General features: G+C 45.6%; 1 protein-coding gene across 2 annotated transcripts in view; it reads left to right on the top strand.

Moving 5' to 3' along the window:
* Nucleotides 1–24,335, top strand: part of sh3pxd2aa (SH3 and PX domains 2Aa) — a 122,864-nt gene that overhangs the window by 61,093 nt on the left and 37,436 nt on the right. Inside the window, exons 6-7 of one of the 2 annotated variants that reach the window (XM_030727938.1) lie at nt 13,860–13,885; nt 23,521–23,565. In XM_030727938.1, coding sequence (XP_030583798.1) covers nt 13,860–13,885; nt 23,521–23,565 — 71 coding nt within the window. The remainder of the gene's footprint in view (nt 1–13,859; nt 13,886–23,520; nt 23,566–24,335) is intronic. The other variant, XM_030727946.1, reaches the window with a different exon arrangement.

Here is a 24,335-nt window from a genome sequence, read left to right as displayed (position 1 = left end):
AAAACAAAAAATGGAGCTGCTGCACTACTTTCCGACGCCATGACACCAAAATCTCACTGGCTCCAGGTCTCCGGTTTACATCTTAACTTTAGAAAAACAGTTTGTATGTTTTTTTCTCGGCTGCCAGCAGATAGCGAGCAGCCATCTGTCAATGCAGAGACATTGGAAGTGGTTGATTAATTTAAATACCTTGGAGTAGTTTTTGATTCCAAATTAAATTTTAAGAGAAAAAAGAGAATTTCAACCATAATTAAACTTAATCTGTCAAACTTCAAACATATAAGACCTTCTCTGACAACAGAATCAGCAAAGGCTTATATGCATGCCATGATATTCAGTCATATAGCGTACTGTTATACTACATGGTCTCACACTTCTGAGACAATTTTGAAGCCCTTAAAGTCTCTTTTTAAGAAAACACTGAAAATTCTCGATAAAAAGCCTTTACAGTATCATTGTTGTAACATCATAACCAAGTACAATATTTTGGATTTCGATAGTTATCAGATTTTTATGGCTGCTTGCTTTATTTATAAAGTTTTAAATGGACTTGCTCCCCCTCCTTTAATGTATTTTATAAGCAAAAAAACAAGCAACAATACAATAAACACAAGAGCACTGACCAGAGGTGACTGTAATGTACAGCAGCACAGGACAAACAGTGTGTCCATTAGAGGCACACAGCTGTGGAACACACTGCCAGCTTATATCAGGAACTGCAGCACCTACTCTGGTTTTAAAAAGTCTTTGAAACATTGGCTGAAAACTAACTGGAGGTGCACTCATATGTAGATGACTTTATTTTGTTAGGGTGTCCTATCTTTACTGTAATTTTATGTTGTTTGTGTTATGTGTTATATAGGTGATGTTTGTATTATTTTCTGCTCTTTATCTCGGATGTTTTTTGGTCTTACCTGCCTTAGGACAACGGATGAAAATTAGCTTTTGTGCTAACTCCGGCATATTTACATTGATGCTTATTGCCGACATGTTGATTAATGTGCATTGTCCTAATTTAAATAAATGAAATAAAAAAAAAAGGCGGCCTCTCTGCTCGTGGATGGAACAGGAGCCTGATGCTGCTTTTATCCCGATAACGCTGCTGTGCAGATGTTCCAGCTGCTGCTTACTTTTTAAAGCATGCTTCCAAAAGGTGCAGCTAATCCCCTGCGTAATGAGCCGTCACTTTGATGAGTCGGCATAATTTGGTACCCGAGTGTTAATTAGAAAGAAAGTGGATGACGACAGCTCAAAGAGCCGCAGCAGCTGAGGAAGGACGGGCAGGAAGCTGCTGTGGAAATAGATAGATAGATAAATAGATAAAGGACCTTTGATGGGTCGTTCAGTGATGGTGAAACGCTAACGAAGAACATTTGATGCAGCAGGAAGAGCTCTCCTTAGAGCTGATGATCAGGTTTCTGTACTGCTGGATCTCACCTGTTTGGTAGGACATGGCGTCCTGATCCAGAGGGTGGGTGTGTATCTGAGTCAGCCCAGGTGGAAGGAGTTTGTCGGGGGCTTAGCCGCTTTGTTGCAGCTTAAGGTCGTTTGGAGCAAGAAAGCAGGTGTTTGAATATCACAGCTTGGAAACATCAACTCATCCATATGTGGGCCAACAGGTACCAAGTACAAATATTCAAACTGCTAAAGTACTGAGTGGCAGCATCCTGTTGGGCTTGTGATGGTAGAAGATTTGGACAGAATTTGTGGACCAGCAGAGATCTCAGCTCTGCTTTTTGTGGATGATGCATCCTGTTGGTTCATTAACTTGCACTGGGGTGGTTTTCAGCTGTGTATGAAGCAGCAGGGGTGAGAATTAGCGCCTCCAGTGTGAGGGTGGAGGGTGGAGTGCCCACTCTGGGTGGGAGACGAGTTCAGGTATGTTGGGGTCTTACTCAGAAGTGACGGGAGAGAGCTGCAGGAGATCGAGAGACGTGGACGCCATGCTGGCCTTCTCCTGTACTCAGAGAGCTGAGCGTGGAAACAAAGCTGTCGATTTACTGGTCGATGTGTTCCTACCCACACCTGTACTCAGGTGGGGCAGTGACTCAAAGAGTAAGATTGCTGATACAAGCGGCGCACTTCGTAGGGTGTGTGGGCTCATCCTTAGAGACGGAGTGAGGAGGCAAGTAGAGCCAGTAATCCACATCAGAAGGAGCCAGGTGAGGTTGTTCTGGAATCTGACTGGGATGCTTCCTGGCTGCCTGCTCGGTGACGGGTCCAACTGGAAGGAGAATACATCTCAGCTGACTTGGGAATACCTCAGGTATTTCCCCTCAGAATACCTGAGCTGAGCCAGGACCAACTGTGTCCGCATCTTCTTTCTCTTGTCCAGAGTTATGAAACGTTTCTCCTAGTTTCCCACCTCCTTTATTCTCATTATTCACCTTCCATCGTCCCACCAGCTGTGAGCAGAAGATAGCCGACATGCTCACCCTTCATGGATAAGCTGCTTCAATGTTAGCATCAGTGCTCACAGGAGACGGCACGAGCAGAGCACGGCAGCGGTGTCGACGGGGTTAAACGCGAGGAGCGGTCAGCTGAGCACTCATTGATCCGGAGCAGGAACTTCATGCAGTCTATTAAAAATGTCTGTGATCGTACAGATGGAGACAGAGCAGCACGGATGCTTGCTGAGAAGCATTTATTCCAGTGCTCCTCTCGTCTGCCTCTCAGCTCTGTGTTTTTCCACCATCACCCTGCATGGATGCACTCATTCACCCAGATGAGGTGTCTGACTCACTGGTGCTCACACACTTACTCACTGGGTGTTGTCGGCCTGGGGAGGGAACCTGCTACCATAATAGCTTTGGGAGGGCCTGACTGTGCGCGAGTGTGATAAATAGAGCGGGTCGTGACAGCTGAAGCTACCAGGGTGATGAAATGCATGCACTTTATTATTTCCTGGAAAGTGAGGAAGGAGAGGGGGAAGAACAGAGGGATGGGGATCTCTCTCGGGAGAAGAGCAGGTCACAAACAGGGAATGGAAAAGTGTTCCCGTGCACCGGCTCTGCCCTCATTTAGACTTCGCAGTCATGGAGGCGTTCACTGCATTGCATTTAGGTTTAATATAAAGATTAAAATGAGGGCTATTATGGATCCAGTCGTGACGTCTTATTTTTTATTCACTCCTAACAGTGTTCAGCTGTGCAGGACTGAGTCTGGTGTCTCAGATCTGATTAGAAAAGGAGTCACATGCCTGCAGGCAGCAGAGGAGCCAAAGCTCCAAAAAGGACAGAGACCCCGAGCGAAGCCCGCCCTCTCCCGTCGGTGTATGTCTGAGCGATGCTGACCCCTGTCTGCAGAGCACTGTACTGCAGCACTGAGCTGATGTCACTCTCCTGCAATCATCAGCGGCTCCTTTTTGAAGTCCAGCAGCCCTCATTAGAAAGTTTTAGTGGAGCTTCGGTTGCAGCTCTGGTCTTTTTCACCCGCAGAATAAAAACAAAAATATATCTGATAAACTACAAAAATGAGGCTGATATTAAAGCAAAGACTCCTGTAGATGTCCTTGGAGCTTTTATGGATCAAACACATGGAAACTGCTCAACACATCAGATTCACACCCGTCTGTATGCCGGGGACGCCAAACGAATGCCACATGATGGATACTGAAATATTAAAAACAATTTTTCAGCCTTTTTCTTTGAGCGTCCCTTCATAGCAACAATAAGAGTCCACCTGAGGAGTCCTGCGTAGGGATCTATGAGGAGAATCGCTGCCCTCCCCCCAGAGCTGGCTTCCTGCTGTCTGAACCAAGGAGCAGCCATGCTGCTGTGCTCTTACACTGACGTAAGAACAGTCCCCTGGTGTCCTGAAACATTCTGCATCCATAACCAAACGTGGGGAAAAAGCTCTGTAAACCCGATTTTGGTGACAAACCAAAGTGTGCCGGCACTGATGACATCACTCTGATGCCGTATCACTGAGCATGAACTGCTCGTTCCACTGAAACAGGATTTTTTTCTTATACTTGAACTCTGCGAGGTTGTAAGTGACACCTTAGATTTGTGCACCCCAAACTCCTGAATGCTCTTATGAGCTCAGAGGACTGTGGACCGCTTAAAATCTGCATGTGAGAGGCAGATTTAAAACTGTCCACATGGTGGCGTCCTCTGCAATACAAACCAATCCCTTTGAGCCACTGCTCCACCTCTCACACCTCCCTGGGCTTCATCTGTTAACGTGCTGCCGCCGTGGCCGTCCTCCCGCTGTGTGAGATAGATTTCCCCTGCATGGAAGTGTCCTAAGCTTCCTCCTCGTCTGCTTTCCCTCTTTGAGACATATTTTATTAACTCTTCTCTTACTTGCCGTTTTTTCCCGCAGATCTTGCATTTTTATCGAGTCCGTTTGCGTGGATCTGGGCAGTGATTTGTTTCATCTGTCGGGGCCCACGGTTGGTAATCATATAACTATCAGCCTAAATGGGATATCTGTCCTCTGCAGACCGTAACGCTGACAAATTTCTCTATCAATATGCACATACTGCATTTGAGCCACGGCCCTCCTATAGGCCACCTGAGTGTTAGACACAGGCGATGTCATCTTCATTCATCATGGGCCCTCACAGCCCTCGCCATGAATAACAATAGGCTTTGACCTTGACTCATTCTGGTGATGCTGTGAGATTATCAGATTATTGCTGTATAAGTGAGGAACTCGTGTGATTGGTCAGTTTTCGGGCTCCCCACGGGGGACGGCTTAAGTGGTGGTGTTACCCTGGTGATGGAGTGTTTTGGGGGCTCATCAGGATTAAGTGGGTGATGATGTGTTTGTGTAGCTGAGAGGAGGCTCCATCACTGACGTGCTGGCTCACACGGTGTTAACTCCATTTTTCTTTTATTGAGGTTACTGGGGTCCAAAGGTGCTCGGCTCTCTGAGGAGCGAGCTGCTCCCTGTTTCCTGACTCACAGGGAGAGGTCATCTGAAGCTGAGCAGCACTAAACTGGGGTTACACGGAGACATGTCAATAAAATAACTTAAGACCTGGACAGGAAACAGGCTGATCAGGGAGGGATATTAAAGGGACAGTTCACTTTGAAATGCACAAAAAACATGACCCACCCATATGAGCATAAACAGAGCAGGAAAGTGTTCGCCTAGCTCAGATAAGCTTTCCCATAGACTCTGACTTACAGTCGCCCCCTGCTGACCATTAGAAGAAATGCAGGTTTAAGGCTCCCTGGCTGTGGCAGGTGGAGGCTTCCTGCTGCAGAGTGATGCGGCTGAACCGTCGGCGTGTCGCTCACATTAAACCAGTTCCTGCACGAAACTGCTCACAAAAAGTTTTTAAAGCATCCAAATTCCTGAAAAGTCATCACTGCTGAGTTTTTAGTCTTTTGGGGGGGTCTGAGCACCACAAGGTGTGCGCCATTTATTTCTCTCATATGTAAGAAAAATGGAGACGAGAGCTCCAACTCACGTCCAAACCATCTAAATTACAGATTAAATCATAGAAATCTGATTTTGGGATGAACCCCCACCTATGTTGTTATTTTCCCTGCTGTAGAAACTGTTGCTGCACAGCCTCATTGAGCTTTCTTGTCATCTGTCTGTCAAGATGGTGCCGGTGTGGCTTGCAGTCAGCTGTTACCTGTTTTGCTCATGGTCGCTCTGTTTATATCAGTGTTCTTCAGTGATGTCTCCACTCCTGGTTTATCAACACCAGTTTCTCCTAAATATCAAAGCGGTACCGACCGATTCCAGGACGTCAGGAATTTAATATTCTACCTGTGCTGGAGACCGTACCTCTGTGCCTTCACTGCGGCCCACCTCGTCTTCGTTTCTTTACATTTATTTTAGGGGTGGGACTCGATTAAAAAAATTAATCTAATTAATTAGAAGCTTTGTAATTAATTAATTGAAATGAATCACATTTTAATCACATTTCAATGTTTAACATGAGAAATATTAATTTAAGTTTGGTTGATGAATGAATCAATATACATAAGCTTACACCAGTCTACTACACAGACTAATAAAGGGTGGAAGTGCTCCTGTGATAAGCAATCTCAGCATTTTTCTTTGTACTTCCATCTGGTTTCTTGTAGTTAAATTTCCCATCCACCAGCACAGTCTCTTCCATCATCTCCGTAGCTGTGTCCAAATTCAGGGGCGGCATCCTGCGAAGGACCCAGCCCACCGGGTCCTTCGCAGCCCACGAAGACCACAAAGGCCGGAAGTGAGCGTCTGTGAAATTGGACGGTCTAACCTTCATATCAGCGTCACCTGCCCTCACCTCAGCGTAGCTCATGTCACCTAGCAACTGTGACAGTGCGAAGCACAGCTGTGTAAAAGCAGCTGGTTAAAGGAGAACGAACTTTTGCTCCTTTTTGTGGTTTAATTTTAAATCCTTAATTCAAAATAAACTGTTAAAACAAGCATAACACATTTCAACATCAAGGAATACAGCTGAGCGAATGATTACTTTCCAACTATATTAAGTGAGACTTTAATGTTTAATTAAAAATGTTTAATAAACATTATGATGCTTAATTTTAATTTCAGCCAAACCGATCTGCTGAGGAACAAATGAAACACTGAAACAAACCAAACACCAGCCGTTAGAGATCATCTGAGTGAGTTATATCTGTGCTTAATTTCCACTCAGCGGCGAAAACCAGCGGGGGGTTGAAAATGATGTTACGGCAGTCGGGCGTTCTCTCCGGCTAAAGCGAGCCACGATAGCCCGGTCAGCTGACAGCTAGCGAGGCGAGCTGCTGGTAGAGCAGCGGCAACGGACAGCTCCGAAAACGGCGGAGCACTTTTTGCAAATAAGAGATGTGAATTTGGACACAGCTCATCACGCTCATCACATTGTGCGTCGATATAATCTGTATGCCTGGAACTCGTGCAGTGAGAAACGTTCCACGGTGCAAAGTGCGATTAAAATGCGTTAAAATTTTTAATTCGTTATTTTCCCGTAATTAATTAATCATAATTAACGCGTTAAAGTCCCACCCCTAATTTATTTACAATTTACAAAATTCTACAGAACTTACAAAACACCCCAAGACAGGCACATGTGCATGTCGTTACTTTTGGAAAAGTTCCTACTAACAAGACCTGCCACAGAAAACAGGGTAAACGCAGCGATGTGTCAGCTAAGTTTAAACTACCTGGTTTTATCCAGGACGTCTCTGAATTTTAAGCAGGAATTATGCCGTAATATGACAGTGTTATAATCCTAGGGGATTTTAATATTCATGTCTGCTGCTTAAATACGCTGCTGACTAATGTCTGTGTAGATTCTCAGTTATCCAGGTCATAATAGTCTCTGGAGCTTGAAAAAAAAAGGCGACTGGACTTCTTTTTGTTTCTTGGGCCTTCATCAAATCAGCTAAGATGCACAGGAATGAAGGCCAAACACAAACTACAGAGAATGGGAAGGACAAGAGGAACAACATTGTCATCCCATATGTGTCAGGCTTGTCAGAGAAACTCAGAAGAATTTTCTCCAAGCATGACATCTCAGTATACTTCAAACCAAGTCACACCCTAAGACAAAAACTGGTTCATCCCAAGGACAAACCCGCCAAACACAAGATCAGCGATGTAGTGTATGCTGTTCAGTGCAGTGAAGAGTGCTCGGACCTCTACATTGGTGAAACCAAACAGCCTCTTCACAAACGAATGGCACAACATAGAAGAGCCACTTCGACAGGACAAGATTCAGCAGTGCATCTGCATCTGAAGGAAAAAGGGCACTCTTTTGAGGATGCCAATGTCCACATTTTGGACAGGGAAAACAGATGGTTTGAAAGAGGAGTGAAAGAAGCCATCTATGTCCACTGTGAACGACCATCATTGAACAGAGGAGGTGGATTACGTCACCAACTTTCCCCCGCTTACAGTGCTGTCCTGAGCTCCCTTCCCAGACGTCTCAACCCCCATTCACACCTTTGTTCCAGTGACCTCAATAGGCCACAGGAAACAATGGAGCGGAGTCCTAAGTTGGTTTCAACTGAAACCACTGATTAAATACGACCCACGCCCCCTTCACACCTGGGCACATGTGTTCAAGCACATGATCAATAGAGGGTCATAACCACCTCCAGGGGACTACGCCCACAGGGGTTTAAATACCTGGGTCTCTCCACCATTTGGTTGAGAACTGAAGAAGCCTTTCGGATGAGAGGTGAAACGTCTTCAAGAAACAAAAAGAAGTCCAGTCGCCTTTTTTTTTCAAGCTCCAGAGGCTGCTGACTAATGATTTTTTTAAAATCTTATGGACTCTTTTAATTTTGTGCAGTCAGTTAAAGGCCCGACACAAGAACATGGACATACTCTGGATCTTGTGCTGTCTGTGGCCTGCCTCTCTGTGACACTGAAATCTGTGAGGTTCATTTTTCTGATCACATGCCTGTAATATTTGAGATTTTTGCTCTCATGTCAGCCAAATCAGATGTGCCTGCACACCGATCTCACATGGTTACTTCAGTTACTGCTGATCGTTCTGCTTGTTATCAAAATTGTAACCATGCCGTAGTTTCTGATTGGCCCAGCCTTTTCAACACTGCCGACTTTCTCTGTTCAACTCCAGCTGCTCAGAAACCTTTGACCCCATCGCTCCTCTCACACTCAGGAGACCAAAACTTAAACCCGAGCCTTGGCTGAACAGAGCCACAGAGACCTCAGACAGATGTGTAGAAAGGCTGAACGAAAATGGAAAAAGGATAAACTTCAGGTGCACTCAGAGAATCTCTGTTAAACTGTCAGAGAGCTGTAAGAGCAGCAAAAACAAAGTATCTCTGAGATTGTGTGTAATCACTGTCACAGACCCCACATTTTATTCACTGTTATTAACTCTGTTCTTAATCCTCCCGGTGCTCCTCCTCTTGTAGCGTCTAAAGCTGTGTGTGAAAAATTACTGAGATTTTTTGTTGATAGGATTGTTAATATTAGGTCTCATATTATCCCTCCTGTCACTGACCATCTGCTCTCACACTAACCTCTGTTACCTTTGACCTCTTTGAGCCCGTGTCTTTCTCACTGTTGAATGAAGTACTCAGCCAAATGAAACCCACGAGATGTCCTTTAGATATTATTCCATCTCGCCTGCTGAACAAGTGTGCGGCCCTCAGACAGCAGAAACAGGAATCTGCCATCTCGTGAGGAAAGCCGGTTTCCTGTGCAGGTTTTTACCGTTTGAATTGTGAGGCTGTGTGCCGATGGCATTCAGAGATGCAGCCTCAGTGAGCATTAAGGGATTAAGGCTGGTTTCTAAAGTCCATAAAGAAAGAAGATCTGGGGTTCTTCATCGTGTCACCTCCGAGTGAAACAGGTACTCAGTCTGCTGGTTAACTGACCCCAAATCATCCTGCATCCTTTTCTGTGCAGCGTTGGACAAAGTCAAACATTAGAGAGCGTCGATGTGGAAAAAAGTGATGGGAAATTCATAGAGAAATGGATAATAAAGGGAGGCCTTTTTAAATGATTTTAGGTGCTGTTATGATCACTCTGGTCATCATATGACGAGCACACAGTGCAGCGAGTCAGGACAAATAAAGCTGGATGCATCGGCTGATTTAGCTGCCTGTTGTATGCTCGCTAACTGTGGGTGTACTCATGTGGACGGCTAATACCCAGACTGAGCTGTGAGGACTAAGAGACGGGGGCCTGGGGGTAATGTGGGGGTCCTCGGGGGCTTAGTCAGTGGGTTTGTGGGTGGGGAGGTTGGGGTTGAGGCTTAAAGGAGACCTCTGTGGGGGGAGTGAGGGAGGCTAAGGCGAAAATCTGGAGTGTTTATTTACTGGACTTGCAGGGTCGCCTAGCAGGAGGCCGGTGAGCATCATTAAGTTGCATCCAATATGCTAATAGCAGTAAACACATTGATTAGCCCTGTATCTGCCAGCCCCACTCAGACATTTCTAATCATCACATCCAGCTTTCTGGGGCCACGTTTCAAGTTTCTTCTGCAAATTTAAGCCACTAAAACTTTAATGTAGGCATCAGTACATCAGAGGGGCTGATTTTCCTTCATAGCCTTAAAAACCACCCCAGACTAACACCTCTTAGTCAGCTGACCCACGCGACCCTCACGCCACACGACTCGCAGTTCCAGGACACTAACGGCTCTGCTTCGGCTCGGATTCACGGAGCTCAGAGCTCCGGAACTGATGAGATATTCCCTGAAGTGCCAACGCTCCATGGAGCGCCGGTCAGGAAGAAACTGTGACGAAACATCAGAGTGGGATGAAAGGTGTGTGTGTGTGTGTGTGTGTGTCTGAGAGTGTGTGTGTGTCTGAGAGCGTGTGTGTGTGTGTGTGTGTGTGTCTGAGAGTGTGTGTGTGTGTGTGTGTGTGTGTGTGTGTCTGAGAGCGTGTGTGTGTGTGTGTCTGAGAGCGTGTGTGTGTCTGAGAGTGTGTGTGTGTGTGTGTGTGTGTGTGTGTGTGTGTGTGTGTGTGTGTGTGTGGTTTGGGTCTGCATACCTTTCTTTTCTCACTTATTTCAGACTTAAGGGGTCGACTGTCATCCAGTCACTGCTGCTGTCATAATAACATCCATATTTAATTAAGCATGAATCATCACCGTGAACGTGTGTGTGTGTGTGTTTGTGTGTGTGTGTGTGTGTGTGTGTGCAATAATCTGTCACCACAAATAGGTTTTCCTCCAGTCTCTAAAATATGGGAAAACAAAAGCTTAGCAGCTCCGCTGTGAAAACAAGGCCAGAGCTTTCCTCCACCATCTTTTCCACCACTGCATCCACACGTGACCTCTCACCTCTCACTTCCTCCTCTTCATGCCTCCAGTAGATGTAAAGCTGGCAGCTGGAGCTGGTTGCTCGGCCCTCGAGGGACGTGTTTGATTTCAGCCTGAGGGACTCGGGTCAGCGGCTAAGCTCCGTGTTTCTGTTCTCCCTTCTTCATCCTCCCAGCTTCTCTGGGTGTTTTGCCCCTCCTTTGTGTCCTAATGCTTTACAGATGCCTCCAAACCCACACCTCTAAAAATAAAGCCAGAAACAGCTGGCTGTGCTCCCACGTCTTGGTTTAATGTTAATGTAATATTTAATGTTGCAGTAGTTTCTCCTCTGCTGTAATGAACTGCTCTGTGCTCGTATGCTGATGTTTCTGCCTGCTGCTCCGAATGCTCGATGCTAACAAACACATGATACAAGCTCACCTTCATTGTGCTGTCAGGAGTTACTGTGTCAGGACCAATGATCATTTTTCAGGAGAGGCTGAACCCAAAGAATGAAGCTTACATCTCTGCTTTTCTCCTGTTTGGGACTTCCAAAGTTGTATTTGCCTTTCAAACCATCCACAGCATGAAGAGCTTAACGGGCTCCCGGGGAGCCGGCTGAAGTACTTTTCACTCTGCTGCTGTTTCCCTTCAGAAAAAAAGCCTCATTCATTGGCTGCTGTCCTCACCTCCTTGATAAGTTACAACCAGCCATTTCCAGGTCCCACACTTGCACCTTTTGTGTTGCCACTCAGAGGAGATCATTTACCGTTAGCTTGTTCAATTAACCCAGCAGGCATGCAGCATGTGCATGGAGCTGTTTGTAGACCGTGGCTGATGGAGGGGGGATCCTTTTACATACTGGCTCACTTGTATCAGTAGGCCTATACCCTAACCCCTTTCTTTATATTACAAGATTTATTGCCAGTTTTTTTTCTGTCACAAACAAGGTCTGAAAGGCTCGGACAGCATCAGCTGCTGTAAAGAGTGTGCTGGAGGCAAAATCACCAAAATCCTGGTTCAGTCCTGAAAGTCGTGGACAGAAGCTGTGGGGTCAGTGCTGAAAGCACTGGCAGGTGAAGCTCTCTCCATCACCACTGTACCAGGAGGCAGGGTTAGGGCTGCATTTAAGCCACGTCCTAAACAGATTAGTGTTCAGGTGGGTGAAAGTTCAGCACAGAGGGCCGTTAGCCTAACCCCAGCCCTCTCCAGGGAGAGGTTACAAACCCTTTAATGTCCAATCCCACATCAGACACTCATGCACCTCGCTCAGTAAGACACGCATGGCTGCAGCGCATGTGTGAACATGATGGCTTTGGAATCAAAATAAAGGTACCCTTAAACAGCAGTAGATTAGGTGGCTAAAAGAGGAGTACTGGGCATATGGAAATGGAAGCACAGCAGTTAACATTCCCTGGAAATGTAAAACATTCCCTCGCACCCCAACAGAGGATATCAGCATCTTCCAAAGCCACTACGGAAAATCCTGAGTGAAAAGGGCAAACATCTTGGCTGATATCCTGCCTGCTCTGAGGCTTCCCAAAGCATACTTTCCACTGAGCCTCATCCCGACACAAACATGAGATCCATTCCTCGTGTATTAGAGGTCGTGTGTCCAGCCTGGCTCGATGTGGATGGGGTGAGATGAGGGGTCAAGTCCCGCTCTCTCTGTGTCCCACTTTGGTGACAATGAAGCATATTCTGCTTGCTAGCACGCAGAGATCTTGGTGGAGAGGTCGGTATAAAGGCTTTATTCATCCGCTGTGGCCGGTCACAGAGAGGCAGATGCAGCACATCGGATCACAGGACGAAGGGACGGAGAAAAGAGAGCTCAGTGACACCAAAGAGTCAGGAGCTGCTGCCTGAAACCACACGTGTGTGCGGTCTTGTTGTTCTGCCCAGTGTGTGGGGACCTGAGTGCAGTTGCAGCGAGAGCCAAGAGGAGGTATTCATGAACCTCATACAGGGAGAGGGCATTGCTTTAACCGTTGTCCACGCTGGCCACGCTGCCTCGAGCTCTGTCTGCCCTGCTCGCCAGTGCACTCAGCCCATCCTATTTGCCCGATACAGCCCCTCATTAATGAAATGGGCTGCGCCACAGGTGCTGTCCCAGGTAAAGGACGTTCTCACAGCTGCACCCTGAATCACTTTCTGCAGAGCTGCCATGAGTTACATAAATGATTCAGCCTGCAGAAACTTCTTGAAGTCCTTCCACTGTCTGACCATCACACCAAAAGGCACTGAATACTGTCTGCTGTAGGGACGGTGCAGCAGGTGTAGGTGGCTTCTTTGACTAACCCGCTAAGACCAGGAGTAGTTATAAGGCTTAAATTCGGCCTGTTGGCGCATCCGGCCCCCGGGGCTCTCTATGGGCTGATGTTTTTGCCTGTAGGTCATTTTTAAAAGAGCGAATATGTTTCAGTGGGATTCGGCTCTTCTCTGCAGCACCGTGCTGTAGTTTTACTGTTTGGCTGTGTTTGATTTTCAGCTGTGCTGTAGCAGGAATGACGTGGCTAAATCTGAGGTTAGAAGAGGGTTTTATTTGGGAGGAGGAAGGAAGGAAGGAAGGAAGGAAAGGAGGATAGACAGGTTATTGTCAGGGCTGTCTTCACCTGATCTCTGCCTTCATCTGTCTTTTTTTAACCGCCTCAGTCCAAAAGTCAGTATTGATTAAGAACAGAAGCAGACATGCTCTGCTCAGCACACCTCACACAGCTCTGTCACTCCCGATTTATAGCTTAGACTTGTCGCATAATCCCATTAGAATCCATTAAGTAAGGCATCTTCAACTGATCCTCCAGCGTTCAAAGTGGGGAGAGGTCTCCTCCTCCTCCTCCTCTGACAGGATGGATGAGGGAGGGAGGAAGGGAAGGGAGGAGGAGAAGGAGTGTAGGAAGAGGATGGTGGTGCCGCTTTAGAGTCACATGACTAATTTGTGTCTGTTGCAGGGAGTGCAGGCAGCCGGCCAAAGTCATCCCTCCCTCTCTCCATCCTTCGCTCTGTCTCTCTCCCTCCCCCTCAGACATATGCATTCGTTAGTGCACTAAAGCAGATTGCATGCATGCGTTTTTGTACGAGCCACATTTTGCCGTTTAGCCGTATCAGGATGTGGTGACAGTGTACTGTGTTGCTGACTGAGCCGTCACTAACATGTCCCTCTTGTGTTGCTTCTCCCTCAGGGACTATGGCTCCAAGCGCAAGTCGGGTAAGTCGCCTGTTTTTCTTCCAAGTTCTTCCCTAAAGTTGACTTCAGCTTCCCTTTCAACTTGTTGCTGTTTCCAGGAGGGGGGGTGTCTTAAATAGGCCTGTGGATTGTGTTACCCATGTGATGTCAGTGTGTGGTTTGTTTACTAGTGCCGCTGTGGGACTCACTGCCGACTGTGTTTTGGGGTGGGTTCAAAAAGCTGTCGAGCCGTTTCCTGCCCCACGGTCCAGGGTGGGGCTTCAGACTCGTCTCGTAGCTTTTTGTCAGAATAAAGTCATTAAAGCTCTGAGATGGCAATCAGACCCCCCCACGAGTCTTCAGCTGAAGTTACAGGCAGAGCTTTCTGGATGACACATGTTCAGAATATGGAAGCTGAAGGGATGAGTTCTTTATCAGAGCTGCGTTTGAAGGCAGAGGGGTGTCGGTTTGTTTAACCTGATCGGTTTAATTTGGTGGAGATAAACAGAAGCTCGAATATCTCCGCTGGCTGCCACGCGTACTTCTAATAGATTATAGACGAAGAGCTTTCAGTCGTTTTCATCATTGCCAATAAGCACAAGCAGCAGAAAACAACCATGTGGCTGTAAAGCCATTCATCCATTCCTTACTGTGAATGCTCTTTAGCCTCATTAGCCTTCTGAGCAAATGTATGGCTCTTAGAGGGTATTAGCTGCAGAATAGCTGCTTAACAAAAGCATTGGTACGTGTGAGTCACTAATATTCAGAGCCTTGCATGTTTAAGGTTAGGTAGACTGGAAATACCTCTCATGAATTACTGAAGGGGAAATGCAGGAAGTAGCTTGTGGTTAATGGAGACTGTGAATCTCTTGCTACAGTTTTTCCTGTAAGACGACTTTGTCTTGATGTTTGGGTGGCTGTAGCTCAGTAGGTAGAGCAGGTCACCTACTGATCGGAAGGTCAGGGGTTCGATTCCTGGCTACTCCAGGCTACGTGCCAGTGTATCCTTGGGCAAGGTACTTAACTCCAAGTTGCTCTCTGACGCAACCGTCGGAGTATGAATGTTAGATAATTAAAGCACTTAGCTTAGTTAATATGGAAGTGCTTGTATGAATGGGTGTGCATGGGTAAATGTAAAACGTGTTGTATAAGTGCTTTGAGTAGACTGAGTAGAAAAGCACTATATAAGAGCTAGTCCATTTACCATTTACCATGTTTGAGCAGCTTGAAGGTTGTCACAGGAATGAAGGTGATTTCCTCTGACTAAATGCACAGAGCTGAAACAGCATGCTGTAGCTGCAGAGAGGTTATTATTCAATTACATCCACGTACCTCGCATTGATTTGATTTCTTGGAGGCTGGTGATTTTTCACTGCATCCCTCAGCATTATGCTCTGAAACACGTGGCTCTATCAACCTTTGAGTCTTTGGGATGCTGCCTGATTGGACGGCGCTCCGCTGACCCACTGACCTGTGCTGCAGTACGTCCTCAAGTATCATCAAGTTGGTCAGCGTTGCAAAGGGTGTCTAAATTTCTACTTTACATTTTTAAATTGTTACAAAATGTCTGCAATACTTCAGTAAGTGCAAAGTAAAGGAACAATATCTCACATTCACTTTGGCAGGACCAGATTTTTCTATACACAACATGCCAGAGGTTTGATGTCTTTATAGATGTGGAAGAGACACACAGTATATTAAACAGTTAACAGCCGATCCTGGTTGTTCATTTACTGCCATAATATCATAGACTTTAGTCTGGAGTTCAGACTGTTTCTTACTGTTCATTGTTCTTCGTATTGCAAGTCCTCTGCATCCTATCTGATGGGGTCACTGTTGAAGTTTGATGGACCAGTCCAACATTTTTGGGAGATATTTGACCAGAACCAGGACTGCATCCTGATTCTGTTTAAACTGAACCATCAGCTTCCAGTTTAATCCAGTATTTGCTAACCCTTTAAATCTGATGGCCTGTCAGATCCAGGCTGCAGATCTGCCTCTTCAGCAGCATCTTTTTGGCTCGTGTGTCCCCTTAGAAATCATTTTACACATTTGATCTGGATGACTGTTGTTTCAGCGCGATTGTTAGCTTACTATTGCATTTCTTCATCATCTACCTGTAGCCACTGCTAACGGCTGTGCTGCATCTTAGCTAGCTGCTTTGTTTGTAATGTCATCTCATAATTTCAGCTTGCATGCTTCACTGCAGGCTAACAATTTAACAACTAGCCATAATTTTGCCTTAATATTTTTTGTTCAGCTATTTGTTGATTTTGTTAGCTAACAAAATATTTTTGCTTGTAGTATTAGCTAGTAGCTGTTATTGGCTATGCTTTTAGTTAGCCATTTTAACCAATTATTTTAACCACTGCTTATCTGTTTTGGTTATTATCAGGTATCAGGTTCTAACAGCCCGACACACGTATGTTTGGGGGGGTGGGGCATAATGCTAATTAGCTTGCTAATGCTAAATGCCATGCCCCCTTGCTAATTGCAGTGTTGGTGAATAGATCGATAGAGCAATAATTCTTTTAGCACATAAACCAGCAGAATTACACTTACATATCACACATTCAACGTGTCCCAGAGCGCCGTTTCCTTCCACTAATGGGTTTGCAGATATCACGTAAAAAGCGTACACAACAAAAATAATCCAGGTGTTTTATCGATCCAATCAGCTGCTAACGGCACTTCCTGTGTTGGAATAGCCGTCATCACGTTGTCAGCATGAACTATCATGTTTTTAATGCAAGCCACTAACTACAACAGCAGGCAGTGACATGATTTTGCTGGAAACTATAGAGTTTATTTTTAATAGGAAGCCTGGAATTGTTTTTTGAACTCCCTTTTTCCTCTTGGTCGCCATTTTGCTTTCTGTAGCCCCACGAAATCAAGCGTAAACGGGACCGTTATGAGATCGCGTGTGCACATTGTGAATGAAACTGGCCGTGCCCGGTGGTAGATTGCAAATTGCGGTGAAATAATACTATATGCAGAGATTTAGCAAGAGGAAAAAAAAAATCAGTCTGGTATCGGCGATGGGGTGGCGTGCGCGGACCGATGAAATTCTGTCCGGTGTGGGATGACCTCAGTGTGGAGCAGCGCCGGGCGATCAGCCGCAGGCTCGAACCCTGAGACTTGTTCAGGTCCACTCAGTTTTTAATGAAGTGCTTATTTCTGTTTTTGCTAGTTGGAGCTCAGACCTTCTTGGGCAGATCTGTTCTTCGATCAACTTGGTTCTCAATCACTGGATGTCATGTCGATCAGATCTCTGCTCTTATGAGATGGGTGTCTTAGCTTTTTCTGGACACACTAATTAGCCTGATTAGGAGACCCTGGCTGTAGTCGTGCTGCCACATGGATAAACAGGACACTTTCCTCGGAAGCTCCTAACTGCCAACAACACAAAATGACCAACTTTCATTCAGTCTACAGTGGAGACGTAAAAGCAGATCTTTCTGTACATTGATAAACACAAACTTATTATTAATAAAATGGAAGGATCTGCACAGTGGAGAACAGAATGGGAGATACGGGTTCATGTGAAAATCAGTGGAGTCATGGTGGAAGTGATGTTTATGGGGAGCTGCTCTGAATGCTGCTGCTGCTCTTCAATATTTGCATGTGAAAATAAACTTCCACTACTACTTAATGATGGTTGTCTTGTTTTAGCCTTATTGTTACCTGCTGACAGCTGGTTCTCTCTGTCTAGTCTTCACACCAAGGTTAATTATTTATGTATCAATGATCAGCATCTGTCAGCACCTGCACTTCTGTTCATGACAAACAAACCGCTGCAAACATAACAGCAGCATCACTTCCTCTGAACTGAATCACCGTTCACAAGAAACACAACACGTAAACTGGTTGTTGATGCACTGTTGTGTAATTTTAAGTACACAAATGCATAACAGATGAGACGGAAACTGTGCTGCTCGTTTGGTCCATTTAGGAATTTTGAACACACGAAGTCTCCTTTAATGAAAGTCAGATGGCATAAATGTGATGGATATGGTATCTGTATGTTAACACAGTGTGACCGTGAAACTGTGTGTGTGTGTTAGTTAAACCTGTGAGAGCCAGATTGAGAGGATGGATGGAGCAGGGAGCAGCTTTGGGAGCAGAGGCCGCGGGTTTGAGGCTGCCAGGCAGGACGTGTTTGTTTACGTGGCGCAGTAGATAAGACTTCAGAAGTGACAGCATAATAATGGGTCATATTTAGCAGGAGGAGGGTGTGTGTGTGTGTGTGTGTGTGTGTGTGTGTGTGTGTTGAACAAGTGTAGAGACGGTGGACTAGGCAGATTGTGTGTCTGCATATTTGTTCAGCTGTCAGTGCTAATTAGGACCTCAGATGTTTGCAGCTCCTCTGTCAGTGGACACGTCCTTCATTACCTCCTACTTATGAAGATAAAACTCTTGTTTTTGTTGACTTTTACACCTTTGATGTCACACTGAGCTCCTAATCAATAATATCTGCATGGTGCCATCACATCAGGGTTGGTGATACTTTTGAGAAAATGATCTTTTTTAGCTTTGTTGCCACGAGGTATTAATACGGCGCAGTGTGAGGAGAGCTGTATGAAGGAGGGGGTAATGGTTCGAGAGGTGAGTCGGGGTAAAGAGTGATGTGACCTCACCCTGAAGCACCCGCTCAGGTTGGGTTTCATTGTGTAGTTTCTGAGCACTGTGATGTAGAGAGACCTTCACGCGTCTCCTCTCGTGTTATCTGCGTCTGTCGCTGCAGATGTTTGTGTCACGGTCAGAGTTAAAGAGCTCAGTGTCCAGCTTTCTCTCCTCTTCTTGCTAAACGTGGCATCAATACTGGTTTGCTTCTGCCTGTGGTTTGACATTGTTAGTGCTGGCGTCCCTCTCGGCCGCTGTGCTTTTTCACAAGTGCTGAATCGATACTGGTTTCCTGTCATTTGTTACTGGTCGCTTTTATCTTGGTGGCAAGGTGACGGTGTATTTTTCTGTGTGGTGGCAGCAGCTTTGGAGAGCGGTGTAATGGTGTTTCAGAGGTAAGGTTGGAGGTTCACTTTGACAATTTTAATGAGGATTAATGGCCTTTGCTTCTGATAAATATTTAAAAATGCATAGAAAGTGCTCTCATACTCCAGCCACATGAAATATTCCAGTGTAAGGTCTGCAGTGAAATATGCCTCTGCTTCTTTTTTATGACCTCGTTTATTCCTTCAAGTCTTCATCTGACAGGGTCAGAAGTGCCAGTCCCACAGCACTGCCTCCCTTATTATACTACGGGTGCCTCGGTGTAAATAAGAGGATCCTCGGTTTGAACCCAGGCAGCTCCTTCGCTCTTCAGTCTGTGTTCTCCCGGTGCTTACAGGTTTCCAGGAGCTCTGGTTTCTCCTACCACAGAGAAGCATGCAGGGTTAATGCATTAATGCTCCATTAATCACAGTCATATTAAGACCTGGTATACAGTTTTTAGTTATGCTAGCAGTGGTTTAATATAGCTGATGTTTTTATTGCGTTTTCTGCTAAACTTCAGTGGTGAGCATGGCAAGACCTGTAGCTGCTAAATGTGCTATTTAATCAGCACTGACATTAGCACTTAGCACAACGTACCTCTGTGCAGACTCTGAGAGGTGCTAGCATAAGTGTTGACTCATTTGTTGTGCTCACAGTGAAAAGTTCATGTGAAAAATAAAGTTCTCACAGTACTCTGTGCAGTCCTACATCTTTAAGTAGCATTTTCAGTTTCATGGACTTTAGCAGATCCATTTCCTCATGTTCATGTGGGTGCAGCAGGTTTCCAGGTGTATCTGTACTACCAGAATGCTAACATGGGGGGACAGTGGAAAATGTGGCTAATGCTAATGTTAGCTGCATTTTAGAGCAGGATCTAGAATCCCATTTTTCCCAAAGATATCCCATTTTCCCGCGGCTGGCTCAGGTGCTTCCACTTTTCATTCAAGCTTCATAAACTCGTTGGACCTTACGTTCATATTTTAGTTGGAGCTGCTAACCAGCAAAGCTCAGTTGAGTTAGCAAATGTAGCTATCACAGAAAACCGCAGTGCTTATTTTACTAATGTCATTTAGACATTTTCACATGGTGCAGAGACATTGATATTAATTTTAATTTCTCTGATATAGCCAATGCTGCAGGGCTGGATGAGGGCCTGGTTTGTAGCATCGTCTTCCAAACCTGAGAAGAATTAGGAGGCCGTGTGTGTTTGTATGAACGAGAAAGGGTTAGTTTGGAAGACCTCGGGTAGAGAGGAGCGCTAATATCATTCAGATGTTGTGAGCTACTCTGAGAGCAGGCGGGTGGGTAATAATAAGGTGTGGGATTTGACCCTGGCTAACCTGGGACCAGCACGGATCCCTCCCTGTGGAGCTCACTTCAATCCACCGAAGCTCCCAAGGCTCAGGAGGATGCTGAGAGGGGATTTAGCTTTTATTATCTCACGTGAGTGAGCGGAGGGTGCTGCTGGACCTCACAGCGAGGACGCCACTCACCTCGGTCCGGTTCATCATCCTCAGTGTGACGCATAGATTATTTAGGAAATGGTCCTATTTCCAAATGTTGATGAACCCTAACCCATGAACTTAGTTTAGTGAAAACTTAAGCTACGTTCACACTGCAGGCTGAAGTGACCCAAATCCGATTTTTTTCTTTTTTTTTTTGCCCTTATGTGACCTGTATCTGACCTTTTCATGACAGTCTGAACAACACAGATCTGATTTTTACAGATGCGACCCAGGCCACTTGGATATGTGGTCCTAAATCCGATACATATCTGATCTTTTCAAATGTGACCTGTGTCTGTACGGCCAGGTCGCATTCATCTGGCCTGCACGTCACTATTCTGCGTCCTGATCCACGTTTACTTCTGCAAGCACTGAGCATGCTCGCTACGTGTGACATTACCGCGTCCTGTACTGCGTATGTGGGACACTTTTAGGTTGTCTGTGATCTCCCGTGTGAACTGCATGCAAGTCGCATATATTTGGAAATGTGAACGACCATGCAGAAAAAAATTGGATTTCACAAAAAAATCTGAATTATGGTCTGCAGTGTGAACGTAGCCTTAATGTGACCTGTTCCAGTGACTGACCTCAGCACTGAAGCACCTTTGTCTTAGCAAAGCAGATCTAATCTGGCCTTAGTTAAAGATGAAGACGTTTCTCTGAACTGTTCATTCAGAAAACACAAAAGTAGATAAAATAACTGGAAGTGTGAAGGACTGTCTGACTGCATGAAGCTTCTGTAACCCTGTTTATAACATGATGGCTGCTGGGTGTCAGTCATTAATTTCCAGTTCTGGTTCTACTGGAAGATCAGAGTTATAAAAATGTTTATCACACTTTTAATTAGGTACACCCTGCCAGTAAGAATAAGAACTTTATTGATCCCAGAGGGAAATTCATGTATCTGACAGCTCATCTGCTGTTTGTATGAGAGAGCCTGATGGGTATGATATCCAGTAGAGGAGTCTTCCAGCATTTTGTTCCATAAAGTGGGGGATCAGAGTTGTTCAGGATGGCTTCTGACGTCTTGAGGTGCATTTTTCCGGGATGGATCAGGCTGGACTCCCTTTTTCCTTCAGAGCTGCATGAATTCTTCATGGCAGAGATTCAGCAGGATGCTGGAAAGATTCCTCAGGGATTTTGGCTCGTGTTGACACATCATCGTACATTTTCTGGAGATTTCTGGGCTGCATCCGTGATGTGAATCTCATGTTCCACCACATCCTGAAGGTGCTCTGTTAGCTCGAGGTCTGCTGACTGTGGAGGTCCATTAAGTGAACTTTTTTTCATGTTCAGAAACCAGTTTGAGGTGCTTTGAGAGCTTTGTGCGTTCTCCTGCTGGAAGCAGCCATCAGAAGATGGCCCACTGTGGTCATAAAGGGGTGGACGTGGTGATGCTCAGCTGGTACTAAGGAGCCCAAAGTGAGCTACTCCATCATGCCTCCAGCATCCCGATGCTGTAGGTACCAGCAGGATGGATCCCTGCTTTCGTGACCCCACATCTGACTGTGGCAGCAGAGACGCGTGACAGAGAACTGCCTCTCTGAATATTTCCTTCCTTTTGGACCGTCCTCTGTAAACCTGAGGGACGACTGTGTGGGAAAATCCCTGCACAGCTGCAGCTTCTGAAATACCAGCCTGTCTGGCACCAACAACCATGCTATGCTCAAAGGCACTTACACCTCCTTTCTTCTCCATTCTGATGCTCAGTTTGAACTCCAGCAGGTTGACCACATACCTAAATACGCTGAGGTCCTGCCAGGTGATTGGCTGATTACATGTTAACAAGCAGCTGAACAGCTGAAACCACTGAAGTGGCTGGAGAATATATAAAACCTATTTTATTTAGTTTTTAAATATTTCAATTAATATTTAATTTATAAAACCCGTTTTAGCTCCACAAACAGGGAACGTGAGGAAAATGTAACATCTCCATCAATTATATTTGGTGTTTATTAGAAGCACTGAGACGCCGTTCGTGATAAACAAGCATACCTGCTCATGTTTGCACGCTAGCATGCTAATGTTAGCATCTGGCTCTCCGTCATACTGAGCCGTGCTGAATGAGTGGCCGTACCTGACATGAAATGAATAATAATAGAGTGAAAATAGAAAGCTTGAAATACTTTTCTGAAAAAAGGCAGCTGGCCTTGTTCTCCAGGTTTCTCTTGAACTTAATGAAGTCCTGTTGTTTTCCAGACTGCTGTGAGCTGGATGATGGAGAACCTGCACAGTCGTATTTCAGCTCACTTCGCAGCCATAGAAATAAATGCCTTCAAACCCCTGGTGCAGAAAACAGATGATGGTGTTGGAGTATATCCTGCTGTATGTGTGGCGGTGTCCTAAAGGACTCCCTGTGGTGCACTCTGCACTCATTGTCTGACATAGTATTTGAGTGTGTAAAACTCTCAGAAATGCTCCTGTTCCTGTATTTTCTGCTAACAGTCCCAGAGTGCAGTGAGTTTGTGCTGCTGAGGGTGAAGACACTGAGTGCTGATGAAGATTAACTGTCCCGAGTCTCAGTACGTGGAGAGGAGCGGCTGAGGGTGAACCTGAGGATGACACGTTCTCTTCAGCCTCGGTTTAAAGCTGCTTTCTGCAGCTCTGACACTTTTCTAAATGTAGCTCCACATACATCAGCTAATCGCGGGTCACCGGCGACCCCCTCAGGGTTAGGCCTCGTTTCAGTAGCTGTTTCTGAAACGTCATGTTTCAGCTCAGGTATCGCAGATGCATTCTGGGTAAATGAGCATTTCTAGTGTTGAGATTTCCATCCTCCAATTTGCCTTGAAGTCTAGTGCAGTAGCTGTGTCGTCTCCTGTGATGCGTGAGGTCTAATTTCCTGGTTTGGGGCTGTTTTTGGTGGGGAGACTGGAATGACTTACGCCCCTCTCAGACATTCCTCTGGTATGCACAGAGCGATGGAAGAAAAAGGGCATCATGGGAAGGGTGCAGCTATCCTCAGATGCTCTTTATTCACTTCAGCATGAAGACAACACAAATGTGGAGTTTGTGTGTCACTCCTGGATCCAGTGCTAAATGTGAAAGGATCTTATCTGTGCCACGTTATCTTCTGTGTGCAGTGGGTGTGATAACGGTGTGCTGCACCATAGTGTTGCTTCTGCATGCTGTCAAACTGAATAATCTCTCTCTGCTTCTTTCCTTCCTTCTCCTTATCTGCAGTGTGGATGTACGGCTTTACAGACAGTCCGAGGAAAGAGGCCTCAGGTAGCCTTGTGTGTTTCTGTTAGCATGTTGAATATGCATGCGCTGCATCCTTTTTAGGCTTTCAGTTTATTTCTTTTGGCCCTTCAGCTTTCTCTTAGCATCTGCTTTGCATGTGCCGCTGTCACCCTCTCTCTCCTCAACCCATCTGCTCAAATTCAGCTTCCCTCTCTATCTGCAGTGGTATCGTGGATAGGGCTGTTCGGCCAATGAAGCAGCGGGGTACAGAACCTGGACTTCAGGCCCGCGTGTGCTGCATGAATCGTGTCGGCCTGAAATAAGTCTGATCTTTCACATTTGTTCGATCACTGAGCTCCGCTCACTGCGGGCGGACGGGAATGATGAGTGAGGACGACCAAAAGAAGACCAACAGCTGGAAATATTCTAGCTAAGAATGTTTTTCCTGTCAGTATTAAAGCACAGATAGAAATGAGGTGGTTGCAGAGAGCTGCTCTGTTTTCAGTCCGACTCAGGGACAACAAATAACTGCACAAAACTTCCTCAAACACCATTAATTTGAACAAGAAATGTTTTGCAATCAGTTTTGGAATAGCTAATATGTAACAGGTCTTTGTTGCTCAATAAGGAGTGGTTGCTGTTACCACAGCGTAAAGCTTTTAAGGATCTGTGCTGCTTTATTACCTCAGGCTGACTTTGCTTCCTGCACACTGGCTGCTTACTTACTCCTCAGTATGTTCCTTTAAAAATTAATCCTCCTGGAAGAGAGAAGTGAAACACTCGCCTCACCCAGTGCTGAAGTAAATTTATGAGCA

Source organism: Archocentrus centrarchus, chromosome 1 (assembly GCF_007364275.1).
Source record: "Archocentrus centrarchus isolate MPI-CPG fArcCen1 chromosome 1, fArcCen1, whole genome shotgun sequence".
Classification (NCBI taxonomy): Eukaryota; Metazoa; Chordata; class Actinopteri; order Cichliformes; family Cichlidae; genus Archocentrus; species Archocentrus centrarchus.
Note: the sequence above shows the minus strand (reverse complement) of the source record. Positions and strands in the feature narration are given on the sequence as shown.